Genomic DNA, 20,370 nt, shown 5'->3' with positions numbered 1-20,370 from the left:
CAGATAATAGCAAGTATGAAATCTTGCTAGATTACTTCTTTTAATTCTTATAGAATGTTTCATAAAATATTTGTAATTATTTTATAACTAGTTTTATGATTTTATATTTGGATTTTTCATAATTAAGTATAGAATAAAATTTTATATTTTATAATAAAAATTCTAATTTGCAGCCTTTGGGGGAAAAAGTTGTCATTATAGTCATTATAAGCATTTAATGAATAAATCTAAAAGAAAATTACCCTAGCAGTTCACAACATACTTTGCTATTGCTAAGTGGTGTTTGAGGAACAAAAGATTTTGGGGAATTACTGATCTAGATTATTCTCCTCATTTTACAGATGAGGAAACTGAAACCCAGAAAAATTAAATTAGCTTGTCCAAGGTCAATCAGGTAGTAAGCATAAGAATGGGGATTTCAAATCTAGATCTCCTACTGTCCATTTCACTTTCTTGTTTTGTTGCTCAATTGTGCTCAACTCTTCAAGACCCCAAAGACCAGTGATCCCAAACCTTTTAGAGACTGAGTGCCCCCCCCTTACATCAGATGGGGGGGGGAGGAAGCACTCCCATTTGGGCTGCTGGACAGAGGGGTGGGGGATGTGAGAAATACTGGAGTGGTTTGCCATTTCCTTCTCCAGTGGATTAAGGCAAACAGAGATTAAGTGCCTTGCCCAGAATTACACACAGCTAGTAAGTGTATGGGGCTGGATTTGAGCTCAGGTCTTCCTGGCTTCCTGACTCTATTCACTTAGCCATCTAGCTGCCACATTGTTAATGGTCTGTGAAAAATATAAGACACTTAAAAAAATAATAACTACTATCATTGCCTCTACTAATGCTATAATCCCTTTCTTCTTAGGAAATATTTCAAAATCCCATTATTTACTGAATTTCATTGTAAGAGAACAATAAATCCTATCATACCACCAAAAAAGGGAAACTGTGAAAGAGTTGAAGGAATTATTTATTCATCACAAGACAAACAACATGAAAATCAGATTTTGAGATCATATTCCTGTACCCCTAGTTAATGGTCTTTTCACTTATTTGTTCCAAAGATTTGTTCAAAATCCTGCTAAAAATTTACTCCTCTAAGAAGTCTTCCTTGATTAATTTAATTCTAATGATCATGTTCCCTCAAGGACTTTCCAGCTTTAATATACATATAAGGGAGACCCTTCCTATTCTGAAAGATAATTAAGATATCTTTGTATCCTCCATAGTTCCTAGCACATAGGAGATGCCCCCAAAATGTTTGTTGAATGAGCTCAGTTTTCTAGTTTCCAACCTAAAAGGTACTAAACAAAATTTAGTGTGTGTTACTGGTATAAGTCCCATGATTCATTTACATTTAGATCTGAAGAAGCTGAAGTAAAAAGAAATTAATTACTAATAGGAGAAAATTTCCCAATCCCATGGGAGGAATTATAACCCTAGGCCAGATGGACTTGGTAGAAGAAGGGCAGACCTGGTGCCAATGTATGACACAACTGAGTGATCTTTTGAAACACCCCTTTCCCACTTGCTGCCCTTTCTTATTAGCTGTGTGACTGCAAGCAAGTCCCTCAAGCTCTTTGTGCCTTAATTTTCTAATCCATAAAATGGAGATAATAATAACACCTATATCATAAGGCCATTGCATGGACCAAATTAGATAACATATGTAAAAAGTGCTTTGTAAATGTTAAAACTCTTATATAAATGTGTTGTTTTGTATGACCGCATATATATATATATATATATATATATATATATATATATATATATATATACACACTCTATCAAATTGCTTTTCTTCTCTGTTATGGGGAAGGAAGGGAAGAGAAGAGAATGTGAAACTCAAAAAAACTTTAGAAATGAAATAAAATATTTTAAAAAGAAAAAACTCATATAAATGTGTTGATATTAATGATAGAAATTCATAGAATTTAATTAACTGCCCTTTTGTAGAACTCGAGATCCTCAAATTATATGCCAGTGGGACAGAGCTTTGACTGATAGGGTGTCCCCAGTCTTGGTCTCGACCTCTCTAAAGTTCTCTCAAAGCATTCCAATAAATTATACTCCACCTTTCTTTGACTCTCCCCACCAACCCTGCTAAATGTGGTGGTCCTAGACAAGGATCTTCTACTGTAATTCCATCCTTTAATATCAGTGGTCCACACTGATTCTAGTTTCTATCTATTAGGTAATTACATGTCTATTCCCTTGTTCTAACCCTTCATTCAGTCTCTTCCCAACTTTCCACCTACGAAAAGTGACATTTGACTGGTCTTCAAATCCTACCATTCTTAATTCTCATTCCTATCTAACAATATTTTCTTACCCAGAACTTGACGAGGAAGAAAGCATTTGAGGGTCCTCGTTCAAAGAGCTCCTTGAGTCCTCCCTTCTTATCAGGGAATTTGTCGTAGATCTGGTGGATGTCCACCGCTTCGAGGTAGGGGTCACTGTAGCTGGGACTGGACTGGCCAATGTGTACAAACAGGTGCTTATTATACTGTAAAGAAAATGATAGAATCAGAAGTGAGAGGGGAACAATTACAGGGTTTCATTGTGTCAGCCAAAGAGCATCCACCTGGAATTGGGATCTAACTAGTTGTGTAATCTTGGGTATGGTACATCTCCTCTCCAAGTCTCATTCCTCAACTGTATACTGTGGAGCTAGGTCAGATTGTCTAACATTCCTCTAACATTTGGTGTATCTGGGTGGACTAATAACTAACACATATAGTACTTTAAAATTGACAAAATACATACATGCATACATATTTGGTTTGACTACTTCAGCACTGTGAGCTCAATCCTATTATTATCCCCACTTTATGAAGGAACTGTGGTTCAAGAAAGGATAAATTCTTTGACAAGGGTCATACAACTATTCAATGTCAATGGTGGGCATTTCTACAGTGCAGTACGGTTTGAAAAGTACTTCACATGCATTAATCATGTGGTACTCACAACAACCCTGGGAGGCAGGTGCTACTAGGGCACAGAAAGGTTAAACAAGTTTTAATGACTTAAAAAACTAGCTAGTAAGCAGCAGAGAGAGGTGAGGTTCAGATGTAGCTCTTGCTGACCCTGAGTCAGGGGCTTGGCACACTTCACCATGCTGCCTCCCCTGCTTACTTCCAGCACCATCCATGATCTTCAAGAGCTAAGTGTCCACCACATGCCCCATGTGAGGAATATTAGTCTCCATTACCCTTCAAGGAGAATCATTGCCCAAGCAGGCTGGGAGATCCTCCATAGTAAGAGGGGTTAGGAAGGGAGGAGATTGGGGGAGAGTAAAAAAAAAAATCACTTTTCTGAGCATATAACAGAAATAGCATTTCCTCACAGCTACCCAAATCAGCTCCAAAGGGGGAAGCAATGGTTCAATTTGAGAAATTACTTAAACCCACAGTTTGGGAAAACGTCAGAGACTGCCTTTGAGGTCTATCTTCCTCTTCAATGAGATGTATTAAGACAGGATGGAATGGAAGAAGGGGTAGAAAGTAAGGAGAGAAAAAAACTTGAAAAGGGAAGGGAAGGGAGATAGTTCAATTAAATTTAAAAAGACTCAAGAGATGGAAAGATGAAATCTCATCTGAGAACTTTGGAACGAACAAGTAAAAAGAGAAAAAGTCAAAGAAAGAGGAAATAGCACAGAAAAGAGGAGAAAAGAAAAAGAATAGAGAAAGAAGGGGGAAGAACAAGAATGGAAATGAGAGTGAACTAGGAACAAAGGACTTTCCTCAAGAAGGGGTAAAGGAGGAAGAGGATGGAGAAAAAAAGAAGGGGAAACAGGAAAGGAGTAAAGAGGAAAAGACATAGAGAAGAGAGATATGCAAAGGGAGGACTAAGAAACAAACAGAAACAAACTCAGAGGAGGGAAAAGAAAGGGTTATTTGGAGTTAGGAACAGCAGGCACCTACAATGGCAGGGAAAGATTCCCAGAATGACAAGCATAAGGCCAGGAGTCAGTGCCTACCGTGTCTGGGTCTTGTTGCTGCTCCAAGAAGGCAGAGAATTCCAACATCCAGAGCTTGGAGCTGGCCACACTTCGGCCCTGCCATGGAGGCGTCGATGGCGACAGGGTGGACCCAGCAGGAGATTCAAACCCTGCATACAGGGGGAGAAGCCATTGGGAACCAGAGTAGTCCCTCATCACATACATAAACTCAATTAATGAAATCTCAAGTATCTTTCTGAAACACTGGCATGGTAAGGTAGTAAGTAAAATCTCTAGTATAAGTCTCTGAAGGGCAAGGCTTATGAATGATATAATATGTCAAGAAGCACTCTAAGAATATTAGACCAAACCAGTATCATTTGATACCAACAAAAAAGTTCTGGAATGGGGACAGGGATACCTTTTCCTAAAATTGCCACAAACTTACTAGAATTCTTAATCCCTTGCTCCAACTTCTTGTGCCTCAGTTTAGCCCATCTCATAACTCAAGATACGAAATGGAAAGGGTATCAGGTGATTCATGTAGCTAAAACTAAGGAGGGGAATATAGGTTTAAAGAGGGAGAGGCTGGCCAAGGAGCCAGTGGCAGGGCCTAGAGAAGGGATCCAGTGTCCTGACCCTCCCCCCCCACCAGAATTGCTGGGTTGATGGACCTTCTCTTCTCTCTTTGCACTATCCAAGTAGTCCTAAGTTCTGAGTTTGGAGATACTGTTAAGTGCCAAAAGGCAGAGGGGCCTAGACTCAAAGCCCTTGCTAAAAACCCAGAAAATCCAGAGTTGACAATATCCCAGAATATCAGAAGTCATCCCAATCTGCAAAGGAGGGAGGATAAGGAGTGTCTTGTCTTATTGCCTAGGATGACAGAAGACCCTACTCACTACATCTTCTTCCCACCTGACACCATGTGATAAAGACATAGATATAGTGGTCACCTGGAAGATGATAGAAAGGGGCCCATATGACTGACTCACACAGCTGAAAGAACCTAGTTACAATGGCATCTATCTAATCCTACATGCCATAGCCCCCAACAATCCCATATTTCTTCCAGACTCTCCCTGCTTTTGAAGGCTGGGGACCTCTTAGGCTCTTTGAATTATAGGGAAAGGGGTCCACAGGAGATAAAGCTGAGCTGAGGGAAGCAAGGCGCAGGGGGCAAAGTTGTGCAAAGAGGTCAGGCATGCAAGTGGTATGCATTCAGTATGCAAAGGAAGCCAAGCATTCCAGCCAGCCAACCCAAAAGCATTTGAGCCAAAACTGAAGGGGGCTAGGCATACTAGTTATATATCCATACATTGGGTGGGAGTTTGGTGGTTTATGGAACCAAAGCTATAGAATGGGAAAATAAGCATGCCAGGGAGGTTAGACATGCATGGAGGTTTCCTGTGCTTGCTGCATAAGGTAGGCAATCTAAATCATGGGATGTACAAACTAAGTATGCAATAATTAGGAAGCAAGAATAGAATACACACATTGGGGTTTCAAATAGGTATCTTATGCCTTGAGACCAGAGCATAGGATTTGGGGAGGATGCCATGCAAGGGAGCCATGCAGCGCTGACCCACCTGGCAGAGGGAGCGGAGGCTGAACAGCATAGGTTTGTTGAGAGAAAGGTTTCACACTGCGGGAAACATGGGAGAGAGACTGTCAGCTGAGCTCTGATCAGAGTTGGACACGCTCAATAGGAAAGATCCTGGGGCCCAAACCCTAAGTGATCTGTACAGCAAGTCTCAATCTGTCCCTCCCACCAACTCTTTCCTTTCAGTTTTGATATCCGATTGCTAAAGGGAATGTTTCCAGTGTTGCAGAAGGTAAAGCTCTGATGGATATCAGGCTTCCTCTGGGCATTCTGGGCCAGAAGGGGCCTACTTTAATTATTGCTTTAGTAATGTATTAACCACTGAGACCCAGCCACTCCAGTAAAGCTATAGAGAGTTCAAACTACCAATCTCCAAATATTGGCTGCCCTGGAAAAGCCATACTCAGGTCTCTGTCTATTTTAGAGGCTAGTTCTAGTATCCGTAGGATTATTCAGAAATCTGGAGGCTGATGAAAGAACCGGTCTCTAGGTACAATATACATTGAAAGGCTATGGAGAGAGCAAACAAGAACAGAGAGCTCAGGATATACTCACTCATGGGAAGTTCCGGCTTGGCCTGGCAAAGTTCCTTGCCAAAACTGAAAAAGGCAAAAAACAGTTTCAATACAATCTAGCTCCCAACTAGGACAATAGTTGAAAGAGAAAAGAAGTGGAAACAGGGGTTTGGGCTGGAAAGTTAAAATTTGAATATGAAATGTGGGCTCCCTTTTGGATCATAAAATCAGAGCATTGTAGAATATGGAGGAAAGCAGAGCAAAAAGGAATAGGAATGAGAGAATGTAAAGGAGAGGCTACTAGAAAGACTAGCAAATAAAAATTAGAGTTCAATCACCAATTTAGTTAATAAAAATGAAAGCTGTGGGTTTGTTCTTTACTGTCCTTTCGAAATCTATGACAGGGGCAGCTAGGAGGTCCTAGGTTCAAATCTGAGGGAAAAAGAGAGAGAGAGAGAGAGAGAGAGAGAGAGAGAGAGAGAGAGAGAGAGAGAGAGAGAGAGAGAGAGAGAGAGAAGAGAGAGAGAGAGACAGAGACAGAGACAGAGACAGAGGCAGAGACAGAGACAGAGACAGAGACAGAGACAGAGACAGAGACAGAGACAGAGAGAGAGGAAGAAATCTATGGTAGGTCTGTGTGGACTGAGACCCTGTTCTACCTGTTTTAAGGTGAACCCTGTCCAAGAAGGGTAGTAGGAGGAAGTGTTAGCTGAGGAGTGGGGAGTGATAAGGCATGGAGACACACACTAAGGGTTATGGTCCTACTCACAGATCCCAGCTTGGACACACCCCCAGGACAATCATTTTGTCTCAACCCAAGGCTTTGTTCTCTTCTCTCCAGCACTCCAAGGTAGAAAGGAGGCAGTGATCAAAATTTGGACTGCATTGTGCTTGGAACTTCTTAAAGAGGATGGGGTTGGGGGGAAGGAGAGGGCAAAGGGGGAAAAGGAGAGAAGTGGCTTAACCCTTCACTCCGGTTTATCCACTTACCCCTGAGACTGCTGGGTAGGCTGGTCCTCGGGTAAGGGCCATTTTATTGTGGAAGGCTGTAGCAGAGATGATCTGAGCGGATGACATGGTAGCCATATTCTGTAGGGCTTTGTCCTTAGCTGCCTGATCCTGAGGGGAGACAGGAAAGGATGATGTAGCAGTAATCTTGATGAAGCAAGAAAACAGAGAGGGAGAGGGTATATGTGTATAGAACGGTCAGGGAGGAGAGGAAGAACAAGGAAGAAGGCAGCAGGGGGACCTGCCCTAGTGAAAAAGCATCTGACTACGAGTTAGGAAACTTATGTTTTAGACATGATTCAGCCATGGGCCTTTTAGTCTCAATTTGCTCAGCTACCAAATGGATAGAACAATACCCACTATGTCTACCCCTAAGGGGATTTGGCAAGGATCAACTAAGACAAAGTATGGAGTAGCAGAAAGGGTACAAATTGTACTGGATTTGGCATCAGAGGTCCTGGGTTTGAATCCCAGCTCTGCTATTTGCTACCTGATTAATTTTAGAGAAATCACTTAATCTCATGAGTGCCAATTTCATCATCTCTAAAATGAAACTGGAGTAGATGAGCTCTGAGGCTCCTTCTAGTTCTAGGTCAGAGATCTCAATGCACTTTAAAGGGCTTTAAAAAGTTAAAAGTGGAATATAAGTGGATGTATTTACTATTATTATTTTTTAAACCCTTACCTTGTATCTTAGAAAAAATATTGTCAGTTCCAAGGCAGAGAACTGCAGCAAGAGCTAGGCAATTGGGGCTAAGTGACTTGTCTAAAATCATACAGCTAGGAAATGTCCGAGACTAGATTTGAACGCAGGACCTCCCATTTCCAGGCCTGGCCTTCAATCCATGGAGCCACCTAGCTGCCCCATAAATACATATTATTAATAAATCACAGACTGTCTACTCTTTCCTAGGTGACTACTGAGAAAACACCTGTTCCTCAATAGATCTGAAGTGTCAACCTCAGGCAGATGGGTCCAAGTTAAATCAATCTTTTCTGAAGCCTTCCTGGACTATCTTGAGAAATGCTGGTATCTGGTAGCCGCACTCTGAGCCAAGGACTTTCCTGATTCAAAATGCACCTATAAGCATAGATGGCTTAGTGGATAGAGCCAGGTGTAGCAATGGGAGGTCTTGGGTTCAAATTTGACCACATACATTTCCTAGCTGTGACCTTGGGCAAGTCACTTAACCACCACTGCCCAACCCTAACCGCTCTTCTGCCTTAGAACCAATACACAGGATTGATTCTAAAACAGAAGGTAAGGGTTAAAAAAAAAAAGCAACTATTCCCTTTGTCGTTAGAATATCAGGACATTATTCTGCCATTCCTACATCTTCAATGTCCAAACTATTCTGTTAAGTGCTCAACACAGGGTGCATCCTAGTGTTTAGTAAATTCATTTTTGTGATGATAAAGAATAGCTGACAATTTTATAGAGCTTTAAGGTTTACAAAGCACTTTATAAATATGATCTCATTTCATTCTCACAACCACCTTGGGAAAAGTGCTATGATTTTACTCCAATTTCCATATGAGGAAACTCAGGCAAACAGAGATTAAGTGACTTGCCCAGAGTCACACAGCTAGTATCTGAGTTCAGATTTGAAGTCGGGTCTTCCTGATTCTAAATACTGACTCTATTTTGGGGGCTAAATGAGGGCTTGGTAATGGCATGCCTGCTCATGGTGGCACAGGAGATGATTTTGAGCAGCCAGGACCAGCAGATTCTAGGCACACCAGAGAAGCGTCAGTTTCCTCATCTGGAAAATGAGAGCGTTGGAGAAGATGACCTGTATGATAAGGTCTAGTTCTCTATCTCCTATCCCTCCACCTTCCAGAGCCCCTTTCCCCACTCCTGCCAGGAGTTTTCCCTCTCCCTTTCTCCATCTCAGCTGACCAGACCCTAGACAGAGTTAGATATAAGGGTTATCTCTCCCAGAAATAACTCTATTTTAAAGATTTCACAATCCACCTCTGACCTAAACCTAGTCTTTTTCTTCTTTTAAACCCTTACTTTCTGCCTTATCAAGTCTAAAACAGAAGAGCAGAAAGGACCAGGCAATGGGGGCCAAGTGGCTTCCTCAGGATCACGACACTAAGAAATGTCTGAGGCCACTCTGGAACCCAATTTCTCCCAACCTGGCATTCTAGCCATTGTGTTCCTTAGTTCCCCCTAAACCACTACAGTCCTGCAAGGGAAAAGAAGCCCCTCAAAAGGGGACAAAAGGGGGTTCTGAACTGTTTCAGTCAAACTGACTAGTTCTGAATGGCCAGGATGTCCAATGGAACCCCAACTTCTCCCTGGCTCAGGAGACTGGATGCCTTCAGGTGGGCAGGAAGGCAGGGTGGGAGAGGAAAGAAAGAGCTGTGCATGATGGGGAAGGACACCCAGGCACTGGACTGTAGCATACACAAAGAACAAAGAACAATACATGGAGGCAAAAATTGACTACACAGTGTGGCCCAAGCAAATTCACACTCACTTTTCTGCCTCTGGAGATAACACAGGAGCAATTGTTCTCCATGATAAATACCCTGCTGTGGTCTCCAGCCCAGCAGCTGGTTGACTGGGGATTTGAACACAGAATGAGAGAGGGCAGTAAGGGGCAGGCTTAGGCAAGAGGAAACCCCAAGGCAAACAAGGTTCAGGACATGGCCTGGGGTGGTGGGTGGAGGAGGGCCAGCAGCTGCAGCCTCCCCAGCTGTCCCTCAGGGGTGCCTCTAGCACAGCTGCTCTGGGGAGGAGGGAGGCTGGACCCATTAGAAGTGAGCAGGGCTGAAGGGGGCTGTGGGGAAGACATAAGTCAGTAGAGGCAGTGGGAGGAGACCAGGCTGTCCCTCCTGGAGATGCTAGTAAAGGCTTTTCACTCTGAGTCAGAAATCTGGCTCCCAGCACAGACCGAGATGTGGTTTGGGTCAGCATCCTGGACCCAGGTCCGAGAGCCCAATTCTCTTGGGAGCCTGGATGAACCTGAGAAGCATCACCAGCAACTGGCCCTGACATGCTACCTGAGGGTCGGAGGAAGCTCCGAGATTGCCTGGGACCTTCAGGCCAGTAATTAAAGTGTTTCTTTGGTTTTGTTGCCACCGTTCTGGGTTCCTTCCTGCTTTCTACCAGCAGCAACACAGATGAGACTCATGATGACTCAATTTCAAGAGCTCCTGGATTTCCAAGCCAAGAAGGATTTCCTCTTGTTTGCTCTCAGGGTCCCTACTCCTCTCACTGCTAGGAGAGGGAGAAACATCCTGGGACCTGCATTATCAATTTTTTAAAATAACCCTTGCCTTTTTATAATCCATTTTATAATCAATACTGGATGTTGATTCCAAGGCAGAACTAGGCAATGGAGATTAAGAGACTTGCCTAAGGTCACATTGCCTAGAAGTGTCTGAGGTCAAATTTGAACCCAGGAGCTCCCGTCTCTAGGCTTGGCTCTCTATCCACAGAGCCACCCAGCTGCCTCCCACAATGGCTCAACTTTAAGAGTTCCTGGGTTTCCAAAGCCAAGAAGGGATAAAGAGAGATTTCCCCGAGATGGGTAGTGAACAGGGTTGTTTGCATCCAGGGTCCCTACTCACTGCTAGGGAGATACAACATCATGGGACCTGCTTTACCTTTAATTTGGCTTGGATCTCCCGGGCTTTCCGTCGGGCCAGCACCTGGATGTGACTAGATACCTGCAAGAAAGAAAAGAACATATTCTGTTCCTATCCCATACATCCCCCCAAGTCTCCTTAATCACCTCCTCCTCATGCCCTGTCCCTGCCACCATCTTGATATTTAAACATGACCAAGTGGTTCAACGACACTTCAGAAGGGATCTATCTATTCTGGGGTGCCAGAAGGATAAGAGAGGGAGGACAGCTGATACTGGTTTCTTTTATTTTTTTAACCCTTACTTTCCATTTTAGAATCAATACTCTATATTAGCTCCAAAACATTAGAGCAGTAAGGTCCAGGCAATGGGTGTTAAGTGACTTGCCCAGGGTCACACAGCTAGGAAGTGTCTGAATCCAAATTTGAACCAGGACCTCTCATCTCTAGACCTGGTTCTCCATCCACTGAGCCACCCAGCTGTCCCCTAAACCTGACTTATTGAGCTAAGCCAAGTAGTTTAGCAACACTATGGAAGGGTTCTGCTCTGGTATACCAGAAGGATGAGAGGGAAGACAGCAGCTACTGATTTCTGATCCTAATTCTGATGCTTGTGTGACTTTGGACAGTCACTTCCTCTTGGGGCTTCCATTTATCAGAGCCCCACCCCAACTCTAACTGCTTTGGTCTTGTGGTGTTCTCAAGTTTGGAGAGGAATGTGTGATGCCCACAGAAACCCCAACTCACCTAGCACCTTGGACAAGTATGCCAGCCCTCAGACAGGCACCACCACCAACGGCCATTCCCTCTCTCCTTCTCTCCTTTTGGGTCTAGAGAGCTTGGCCAGGTCCATAGCACTCACCTGCTTCCTGGTCCGAGTTTTCCCAGTCCGAAGCTTAATGTAGCGAGCTATCAGCTCATTCCGACCTGTAAACACACAAGACAGCCTGCTGAGTCAAGGAAGCTTCTGGGGAGAAAGGGGGAACAAAGGATGGGAGGTGGCAAAGCCAAGATGGCAGAGTTCTGGCAGAGCTTTAGATGGTGGCAAGGGCGATGAGAGGCTCGGTCTGCCTCCTGGGACAGGAGCCTTTCTCCCAGGAAGACTCCCACTTGTTCAGCGCATTTATTCAATCATCTCTTTCATCACCTTCATTCATTTATTTATTTTTTCCCAAGTACATGTAATAACAAATTTCCACATAGTTTTCCTGAGTTATATGACCCAAATTGTCTCCCTCTTTTCTTCCCTCCCTGGAGCCGATAAGCCATAAGCTATATGTGTATTATCACACAAAATATATTTCATTTTATTCTTTTTTGTAAGTGAATAATCATAAAAATCCAAAATCCCAATTCATGGGAAAATTGCAGAATCTCCTGTCCCAAGTCATTCATTGACTAGGGATGGAAAGTTTTTTTTTCTCTTTCTAAATTTTTTTATTGATAAGGCCTATTTCTCTAATATCACATACTTTTTTAAAAAATAATAAATAACATCTGCATAGTGAAAAATAAAGCCAAAACCCCAAAACATAAACTTGAATAATCATATGCTTCCATCTGCATTCCAACCCCAACAGTTCTTTCTCTAAGGTAGAGAGCATTCTATGTTCTAAGTCACTCAGAGTGGGCAGGTGGATGGCTCAGTGGATTCAGAGCCAGGTCCAGAGATGGTAGTTACTTACACTTTCTAGCTGTGTGACCCTAGGCAAGTCACTTAACCCCACTGCCTAACCCTTACTGCCTTGGAACTAATACAAGCTATTGTTTCAAAGACAGATAGTAAGGGTTTTTTTAAAAAGTCCCTTGGAATTGTCCTGGATCATTGTACTGCTGGGAGTAGGTACGTCTATCACAGCTGATCATTCTACCATATTGCTGTTACAGTCAGCATCTTAATTCAGTAGTCAGCATTTACTGAATATGTCCAACATGCAAAATGCTAAAGGAGGTTACAAAAATGAACTAGAAGAGCACCCTGCCTTGAGGGAATCTAATTACAAGGACAAGACTAAAATTCTCTCCCTGTCCAATTTGACAGTTCTTCTCCCCCCCCTTTATTTAAATCACAACAGAAATGACACCTCTTCCAGGAAGCCTTCCAGAACAAGTAGGAAGGAGTGAAGATGCTTATTTCCTCTTGGCCCAATGCTATCATTCTTCCTTTAGCATACAATATGTGTTAATCCAGAGGTCTAAAATAAATCTTTTTTTTTTAACCCTTACCTTCCTTCTTAGAACCAATACTGGGTAAAGATTCTAAGGTAGAAGAGTGGTAAGGGCTAGACATTCATGATTAAGTGACTTGCCTAGGGGGTCATGCAGCTAAGAAATTTGAGTCCATATTCGAACCCAGGACCTCCCAGACACCAGGCCTGGCTCTCAATCTAGTGAGCCACCTAGCTGCCCTCAAAATGAATCAATTAAATAAGACTCCTCCAAGCCAATGTTTTCTGTGATCCTGTCCTCAAGGAGTTTACAATCCAGTTGGAGGCTAAAAGGTAAGACACAGCTGTGGAAAGTGAACTAGCAACACCAGGCAGGAAACAAGCACCAACAATAAGAACACAATAAGAGGGAGACCATTCTGGTTCCTAGAGCCAAGGAAGGCTCTATGGAGAATTTTCCCTAGAGAGATCAAAGAAGAAGCAGAATATGGTAGCCCAGAAGGAGCCCTAGACTTGGATCAGGAGATCTGAGCACGTCTCCCATTTTAAAGGCTTCAGAGCAAATTCAAAGGCTTTTAGATTAGGTTCAGAAAGTGGATTCATTTGTGATGCATCGCCCTTCCCACTCTTCTGCCTTGGAAATGACACTTCATACTGATCCTAAGACAGAAGGTAAGGGTTTGGTTTGGTTTTTTTAAAGAGCTTAGTACAGTGTGTGACACATAGTAGGTACTTTAATGTTCCTTTCCTTCCCTCTTTCTTCCTTCCATCCAAAGTCATGCAGGAAGGGTCAAACACTAGGTCAGTTCTCCTGGTCCACTGCTCTTTGTCCCGGATCACATTGTCTTCACTTTCCTTCGATTGTCTGAATCTAAGAGGTCCTCCTACGGCCAAGGTTAGAGGCTCCTGAGACCCATCTTGCCATTCAAGAGCTCTAGCCTATACCCTAGTTTTCTGGCAGAAGTTCCTGGCATCTATTCCTAGGAGGAGTCAGCTGCTGAGGTAAATGAATGGACTTAATGTTGCGTAGCACAGGACAAAGCCAGCATGCTCCTGGCTCTCTCAGAGCTTTGTCCTCAACCTCAACTACTGCCAGGCGATCTACCTCTACCCCAGTTTGCCCCTGCCCTGAACCTCCCAGGAGATCTTGAAATCCCAGCGTTGTCAGAACTGCTTCTACACAAAAGGGGAGAGAAAGGGTGGGAAGTGGGGAAGATTAAGAAAGAAAAAAGGAAAATCTACAGCAGGTTCCTTGTGTTTCTGGTTGGTCCTGGAATGTCCTGTTGTTATTCCCCCTCTGGAACCCTTGGCTCCCTCACACATAGGAGGTTTATAGAATAAACTTTTCTCATAATAATCCTGGGAAAGAGTAATAAAAGTATTATTATCTCCACCTTGTGAGTGATGGCGTGGCATGGCTCTACAGGTAAATGGTCATAGCTGGTAAATGCCAGCTGTGGTATCGTACCCCAGATCCCTCAACTCTGAGTCCAGCACTCTCTCCACTACACAACATGAAGGGTCCATGTAAAAGCACTCATTCTTCCAAGCTCTTTCTGTAATCCTCACACCAAACCTGACTCTAAAAGAGCACCGTATAGCTTGGCTAACTGTGAAGAAGGAATACGTTCACTTTAATCCATTTGTCTCCCAGAATTGGGAGAGCTCTCACCTCACAATGATCTGGTCAATTCTAGAGAGGCCATGCCAACCCTGGGCAAAGGGCCAGCACTGGAAGACAGGACAGTAGCCAAACTGAACAGTGAACCAAAGTTGGCTCGGTTGTACCTGTATTCTTTTTCTTTTTGAACTTCCTCCATAACCCCAGACAGGGTCCTCCTCCCTTATAATCACTGGATCTCATGTTGTGGTCTCAAAATAACACTATGTCCTGTCCCAGCAGGTCATGGCCAAAGGGAGGTGAGAGCAGTTGTGAATTCTCCCCAAGGGAATAAAATATTGGGTTTCAGTGGCCGTGCTGAGCCAAAGAGGCGCAGGGACCACAGCTTCCTGTCATTTCAGCATGGCAGAGGTAAACTCATCTATCACTCTGCCTCTGTTCTGGCTGACATCTAGCCCAGGCCATATGCTACTCTGTTCTGGAGCTGAATTGACCTTTTCCTCCTGGAGAGATTCTGAACGTCTTCTTCAGATGATACTAGGAGGTCCTCTCCAGCCTTGGGATTCTCCTCTTCTCTGGACCCCACTGTGACCACTTTCTTTTATTGTCCCCAATAACGAAAGTCTCCCTCCATGGCACTGCTTATGCTGGGTTTTTAATCCTTCTTTTCTTTTTTCCCTTCTGTCTCATAGACAAGTACTAAAGGTACTCCACAGTGCCCAGTTGAGGACCCTTAATGAAGTCCATAGTAGTACCTGGCTGGCTATCCCAAGTAACCTCAACAAATCTGTGATTGAATCAGGAAAGGAACCCAGCTGACAAGAATCTCAAGACTTTATTTCACTCGACCTTTCTTCTGTACAGATCAATGGTTTCTAAGGAGATGATCACATGGATAGAAGGGGATATGATTGGGGATGTAGACTCTAAAGGATCACACTAGTGCAAATGTTAATAATATGGAAATAGGTCTTGATCAATGACACATGTAAAACCCAAGGAATTGCTCATTGGCTATGGGGGGAGGGGGAGAGAAAGAGGGGAGGGGAAAGAAAATGAATCACATAACCATGGGAAAATGTTTTAAATTAATTAATTAAATAAAAAATTCCAAATTAAAATAATTAATAACAAATAAATAAGATGGAGAGGGAGAGTAGTCAAGGAGAAGTCTCTCTGACTTTGCAAAAAAGGGGATAAAAACTCAAGTTTATGTGTTCCTTTTTAATTCTTGCTCCCAGAAAGTCTCCTGGCCATTGTTATTCCACCAACAGTGTGCCCTCCATTACTCCCCTGAGGTCATCCTTAATCTTTCTCCTTCAGTTTCACCTATGTCTGTTCCCCTTCACCCCCAATCTAATTTTTCCCTGAGCCTCAGGAACTCTGTACACGCAATTCCTTCCTATCAGCTTTCCTTTCTCAGCTGCCATTTTCCCACTTCCAAGATGCCATTTCCATTCCACTATGCCCATCTTTAATTCCTTCATGGATCTTACCTTCCCACCTCTAAATCCTCTGTCCTTCCCAAAGACTTCATAAAATTCTCAAAGATTTTTAGAAAACTAGACCTATGGAGGTTTCTCCCCAATTTAAGGTGGAGCAAATATACTTGACTGATCAAAGTTAAATATTAAAAAGACTTTAACACACTATTTCCTGGCACAAAAGTTGGGCAGCTGAGATGGGAATGGATTCAGAATTTTTTACTCTTATTGTCTCAGACCTTCTCTAGAACCATTAACCTCCTGGATTTGAGAGTACTAAATGAGCCATGATAGAAGAGATTGGGGCAGAAGGAGATAAATTTGGTATTAGTAGCTGAAGAGAGCAAGGAAAATATGTCTTTGGTCTTTTCTCTGGCTCCTCTAGGAGGAAGAGACCTGCAAAAGAAAAAAGTCTTTAGAATCAAAGAATCACAGAATATCAGAACTAGAAGGAACCTCAGAGCCCACCTAGTCTATCTGACCTATCTCTGAACAAGAATCTGCTCTACAACATATCTGACAAATGGTTAGACTACTTAGCATTTGCCTGAAGACTTCCAGTGAGGGAGAATCGACTACCTTTGGAATCAGTAAGTTCTACATTTTACTTTTTTCTTTTAAAAATTTATTGGCAAATTTTTTCTTATATTAAGCCCAAATTTGCTTTGCCTCTTTACAATTTTCAATTTACAATTACAAAAGAGGCCAAAATTGCCTCTTTACAATTTCCACACATTACTTAGCCAAACAGAATAAGTTTCATATCTTGTTTTAAAGGTTTTTTTTGTTTTTACATCACTTCCATTTCCCCCATATTCCTTCTTTAAACTCTTCCACCTTTCAATTATCTATCTCTTATAACAAATAATTGTATATAAAAAAAGAAAAAATTGGCAAAATCAATCAGTACATCAAAAAATCAGACCATATATAATATATAAACTATTTTGTATATATACACGCAAAATATACCTAGATAGGTAGAAAGATAGGTTTGCTAGTGTGTGTGTGTGTGTGTGTGTGTGTGTGTGTGTGTGTGTGTGTATGTGGTTATAGATAGATAGATAGATAGATAGATAGATAGACAGCAGACAGACAGACAGATAGATAGATAGATAGATTAGATAGATAGATAGATAGATAGATAGATAGATAGATAGATAGATAGATAGATAGATATAAGAACAAGAGGAAATTATCTCAATTGTTCAAAGGATTCTCTGCAGAGGATCAATGGGAACCCATGGGCAAGAACTGCTACACGAAGATGGCTTGGGATGTCCACTAATAGACCTTCCATCCTAATGAAAGAAGACTCATTGGGTTGAGATGTCCACTAATAGACCTTCCATCCTAATGAAAGAAGACTCATTGGGTTGGGATGTCCACTAATAGACCTTCCATCCTAATGAAAGAAGACTCATTGACTGATACAGGGCTAAGGACTGGACTGTGATTTCATTGGCGTGAGGGAACATCCTCAACCACTGAAGGGCAGCACATTTTCTGCAGCTTACAGTATTAGAGTTGCCTACAGCACATAAGTGACTTGCTGTGGGTTACTCCAGTACGTTTCAGAGATGAAACCTGAACCCAGGTCTTCCTGGCTTTGAGGACGGCAATTTTTCTACTAGGTCATGCTCCCTCTCTCCAGTACCTTGAAATGTGGACATAAGATAAAACTATCTTCAGATAAGCCCATCACTTAAATATAACCATAAGAACTCTCTTAAAGACAAGAAATCCACTTTTTCCTTAGCAACATTTTTGAAGTTTTAACCTCTTGAGCCACAGAAGTCTTCCTGATACCAAATCTAACTTCAATATTGCTGCAATTTCAATCTGTTCCCTCTTCCATTTTTTTCTAAGCAGGTCTTCCTTACATCAAAGACCATGAAATCTAATCAGCCACACTCAGACCATAAAAAGAGATTAAGAAGGGCTCCTTTAACAGACAGCAAAATGCTCTGGCCCCCAAAAGATGTGGGATTATGTACAACTTCAGAAAGATCATCCATTTTCACTTGACTACACTAAAGAGAGTTCCCTGGGGAGGAAGTCAAGGGAGTGAAGTTGGCGGTTAAAGATCGGGGGAGGGAGAAGAGCCCAGCCTGGGGAGCAGGGGTCACCAATCCAAGGTCACTGCTGAGGTTGGCGAGCTAGCTAGGCATGACTGAGCAGCAGGTGTCCTTAGTTCGTCCCCAAAGAAGAGGCAGGGTGTGGCTGGGGGAGCAGGCACTGCCAAGCCCCTGGCCCATCTGTCAGAACACAAGTGGCCACTAGTCCTGGGGGCTGGAGAGCTCCTCTCTCTGTCCCCCACCCATCTCACCACAGACCCAAACTCCAGGGACAGCTGCAGGTCCCACAGAGAAAGCCACGAGCTCCCTTCTGGAAGGGAACAAGGGAAGGCAAGGCGACTGGGTTCCATTTTTGGCTCTGCCCAGGGATATCCTCATAAAGAGTTAAAAAGCAGCTTTATGGGGGGAATCAAAGTACCTATAATATACTTCTAAGTTAATTGGAATTAATATTATTATTAACACTTTCTCCATCACTTTCTTAAATCTAGAAAAAAAATCAAAATAAGCCAAGTCTTTTTTTTTCTTTTTTTAACCCTTATCTCCCATCTTAGAATGCAGTGTATTGGTTCTAAGACAGAAGAGTGGTAAGGTCTAGGCAATGGGGATTAAGTGACTCACCCAGGGTCACACAGCTAGGAAGTAAACCCAGGACTGGCTCTCCATCCACTGAGCCATCTAGCTGTCCCTAGCACTGTATCCTTATCATTTCACTCTTGACTGGCCACAACCCAGGCCCAGTCATTACTTTAGATCATTTCCACAAGTCACACCTGGCTCCTCTTCATGACTCCATATAGGGAGTTCATCCCCACTTGCCATGGCTCTCTATGTTATGGTCTAAAACAATACCTTGAAGTCTTTCTAGAGTTTTACCTCTCCTGTCCCACATGTCTCAGTTCCTCTTTTTGGTGTCTCAGACAAGCCCCTTTCCTGTACGATTTTTCACCTATAAAATTTGCCATAACAGGCTGAGATAGCTTGAAGCACCACCTCACGCTAGGCTGGAAGTAAACATCTCTGTCGGTCTTTGGTTCATTGTAACCAGAGACATCCTTCAGTGGGTGACTCTTGCCATCAATGTTCCCCTTTATGAGCTCTAAATTTAATCACTGCAAATTGGGTCCTCAAGGAATCAGCTTTGAGTAGCCTCATCCCTAGGCCCCTCCTCAGTTTACCTTAATGGGGAGACAGACAGACAGACAGACAGACAGACAGACAGACAGACAGACAGACAGAGACAGAGAGAGAGAGAGAGAGAGAGAGAGAGAGAGAGACAAAGACAGAGACAGAGAGAATGAATGATAATAGTTCAATGCCCCTACATGCGTAATGAGGTTATATCTAGATCTAGATAAGTAAAAATGAGTCCCTGAATTGGTGGCATTATTCAAATTCTCAAGTCTATTTCCATTGGGCTGGAACCAATTACTATATTCACATAAATAAAACTTTAAATAGTATGAATTTCAATACAGTCCATGTGGGAATCTTCAATGGGCTACCATGTGGGAAAAGGTATTGCACTTATTTTTTTCTGACTCTAGAGGGCAGAACTATATAGTAGTTATAGGGTGGCATTCACCCTATTCACCATATTCAATAGAATAAATTTCTAACAATTAAAGTTGTCAGAAAATGGACTGCACTATTTTGTGAGCTAGTAAGTTCCTTTTCATTGGGAAGAGTTCAAGCAACTAAATTTTCTAAAATGCAATTAAAGAGTCCTCAAGGGAAAAATTCTACCTCTAAAATTATACATTAATAAAACAGAGAAGGTTAATGAACTGAATGTGCATTTTTTTAAATTAGAAACTTGAAAAATAAAGCCAAAATAAGCACAAAAGAGAAATTATTGAAAATTGGGGAGAAATAGATAAATTGGAAACAAAAAAAAATAGAAATGATAAAAAGGCAACTAGGCAGATCCAGAGCTAGTCCTGTGACCCAAGTTCAAATTCAACCTTAAGACACTCTCTACCTAAGTAACCTTTATCAGCCTCAGTTTCCTTATCTGTAAAATATAGATAATAGTACCTTTCTCCCAGGTTTGTTGTCAAAATAAAATTATATCTTTGTAAAGTACTTTGAAAATCTTAAAGTACTATATGTATATGCTATTTTTAAGAGCTAGTCTGTGAAAAGATGAACAAAGTTGCTGTGTTTACCTAACCTGATTTTTAATGAGAATAAGACCAAAACTACAGAATAGCAAAATTAACAACAATAAAACCATAAAAGTAAAAACAAAACAATTTTCAGAATCTACTGTGCAGTTTTATGCTAACAAAATTAAGACAAAAGAAAAAGAGAATATAAAATATCCAAATTAACAGAATAGAGAAAAGACATCTTAAACAA

The 20,370-nt window shown here is 42.2% G+C and overlaps 1 protein-coding gene across 4 annotated transcripts in view; it reads right to left on the bottom strand.

Annotated features, from left to right (window-relative positions):
- The window catches only part of TEAD4 (TEA domain transcription factor 4), a 74,420-nt gene that overhangs the window by 11,021 nt on the left and 43,029 nt on the right, over positions 1-20,370 (bottom strand). For 3 of the 4 annotated variants that reach the window (XM_056799122.1, XM_056799121.1, XM_056799124.1), the window contains 8 exons: positions 11,521-11,585; positions 10,679-10,741; positions 9,547-9,630; positions 7,043-7,171; positions 6,093-6,136; positions 5,524-5,579; positions 3,977-4,107; positions 2,330-2,503 (listed from right to left, as the gene is read on the bottom strand). In XM_056799122.1, coding sequence (XP_056655100.1) covers positions 2,330-2,503; positions 3,977-4,107; positions 5,524-5,579; positions 6,093-6,136; positions 7,043-7,171; positions 9,547-9,630; positions 10,679-10,741; positions 11,521-11,585 — 746 coding nt within the window. The remainder of the gene's footprint in view (positions 1-2,329; positions 2,504-3,976; positions 4,108-5,523; positions 5,580-6,092; positions 6,137-7,042; positions 7,172-9,546; positions 9,631-10,678; positions 10,742-11,520; positions 11,586-20,370) is intronic. The other variant, XM_056799123.1, reaches the window with a different exon arrangement.

The sequence above is a fragment of the Monodelphis domestica genome, chromosome 5 (genome assembly GCF_027887165.1).
Source record: "Monodelphis domestica isolate mMonDom1 chromosome 5, mMonDom1.pri, whole genome shotgun sequence".
Classification (NCBI taxonomy): domain Eukaryota; kingdom Metazoa; phylum Chordata; class Mammalia; order Didelphimorphia; family Didelphidae; genus Monodelphis; species Monodelphis domestica.
Note: the sequence above shows the minus strand (reverse complement) of the source record. Positions and strands in the feature narration are given on the sequence as shown.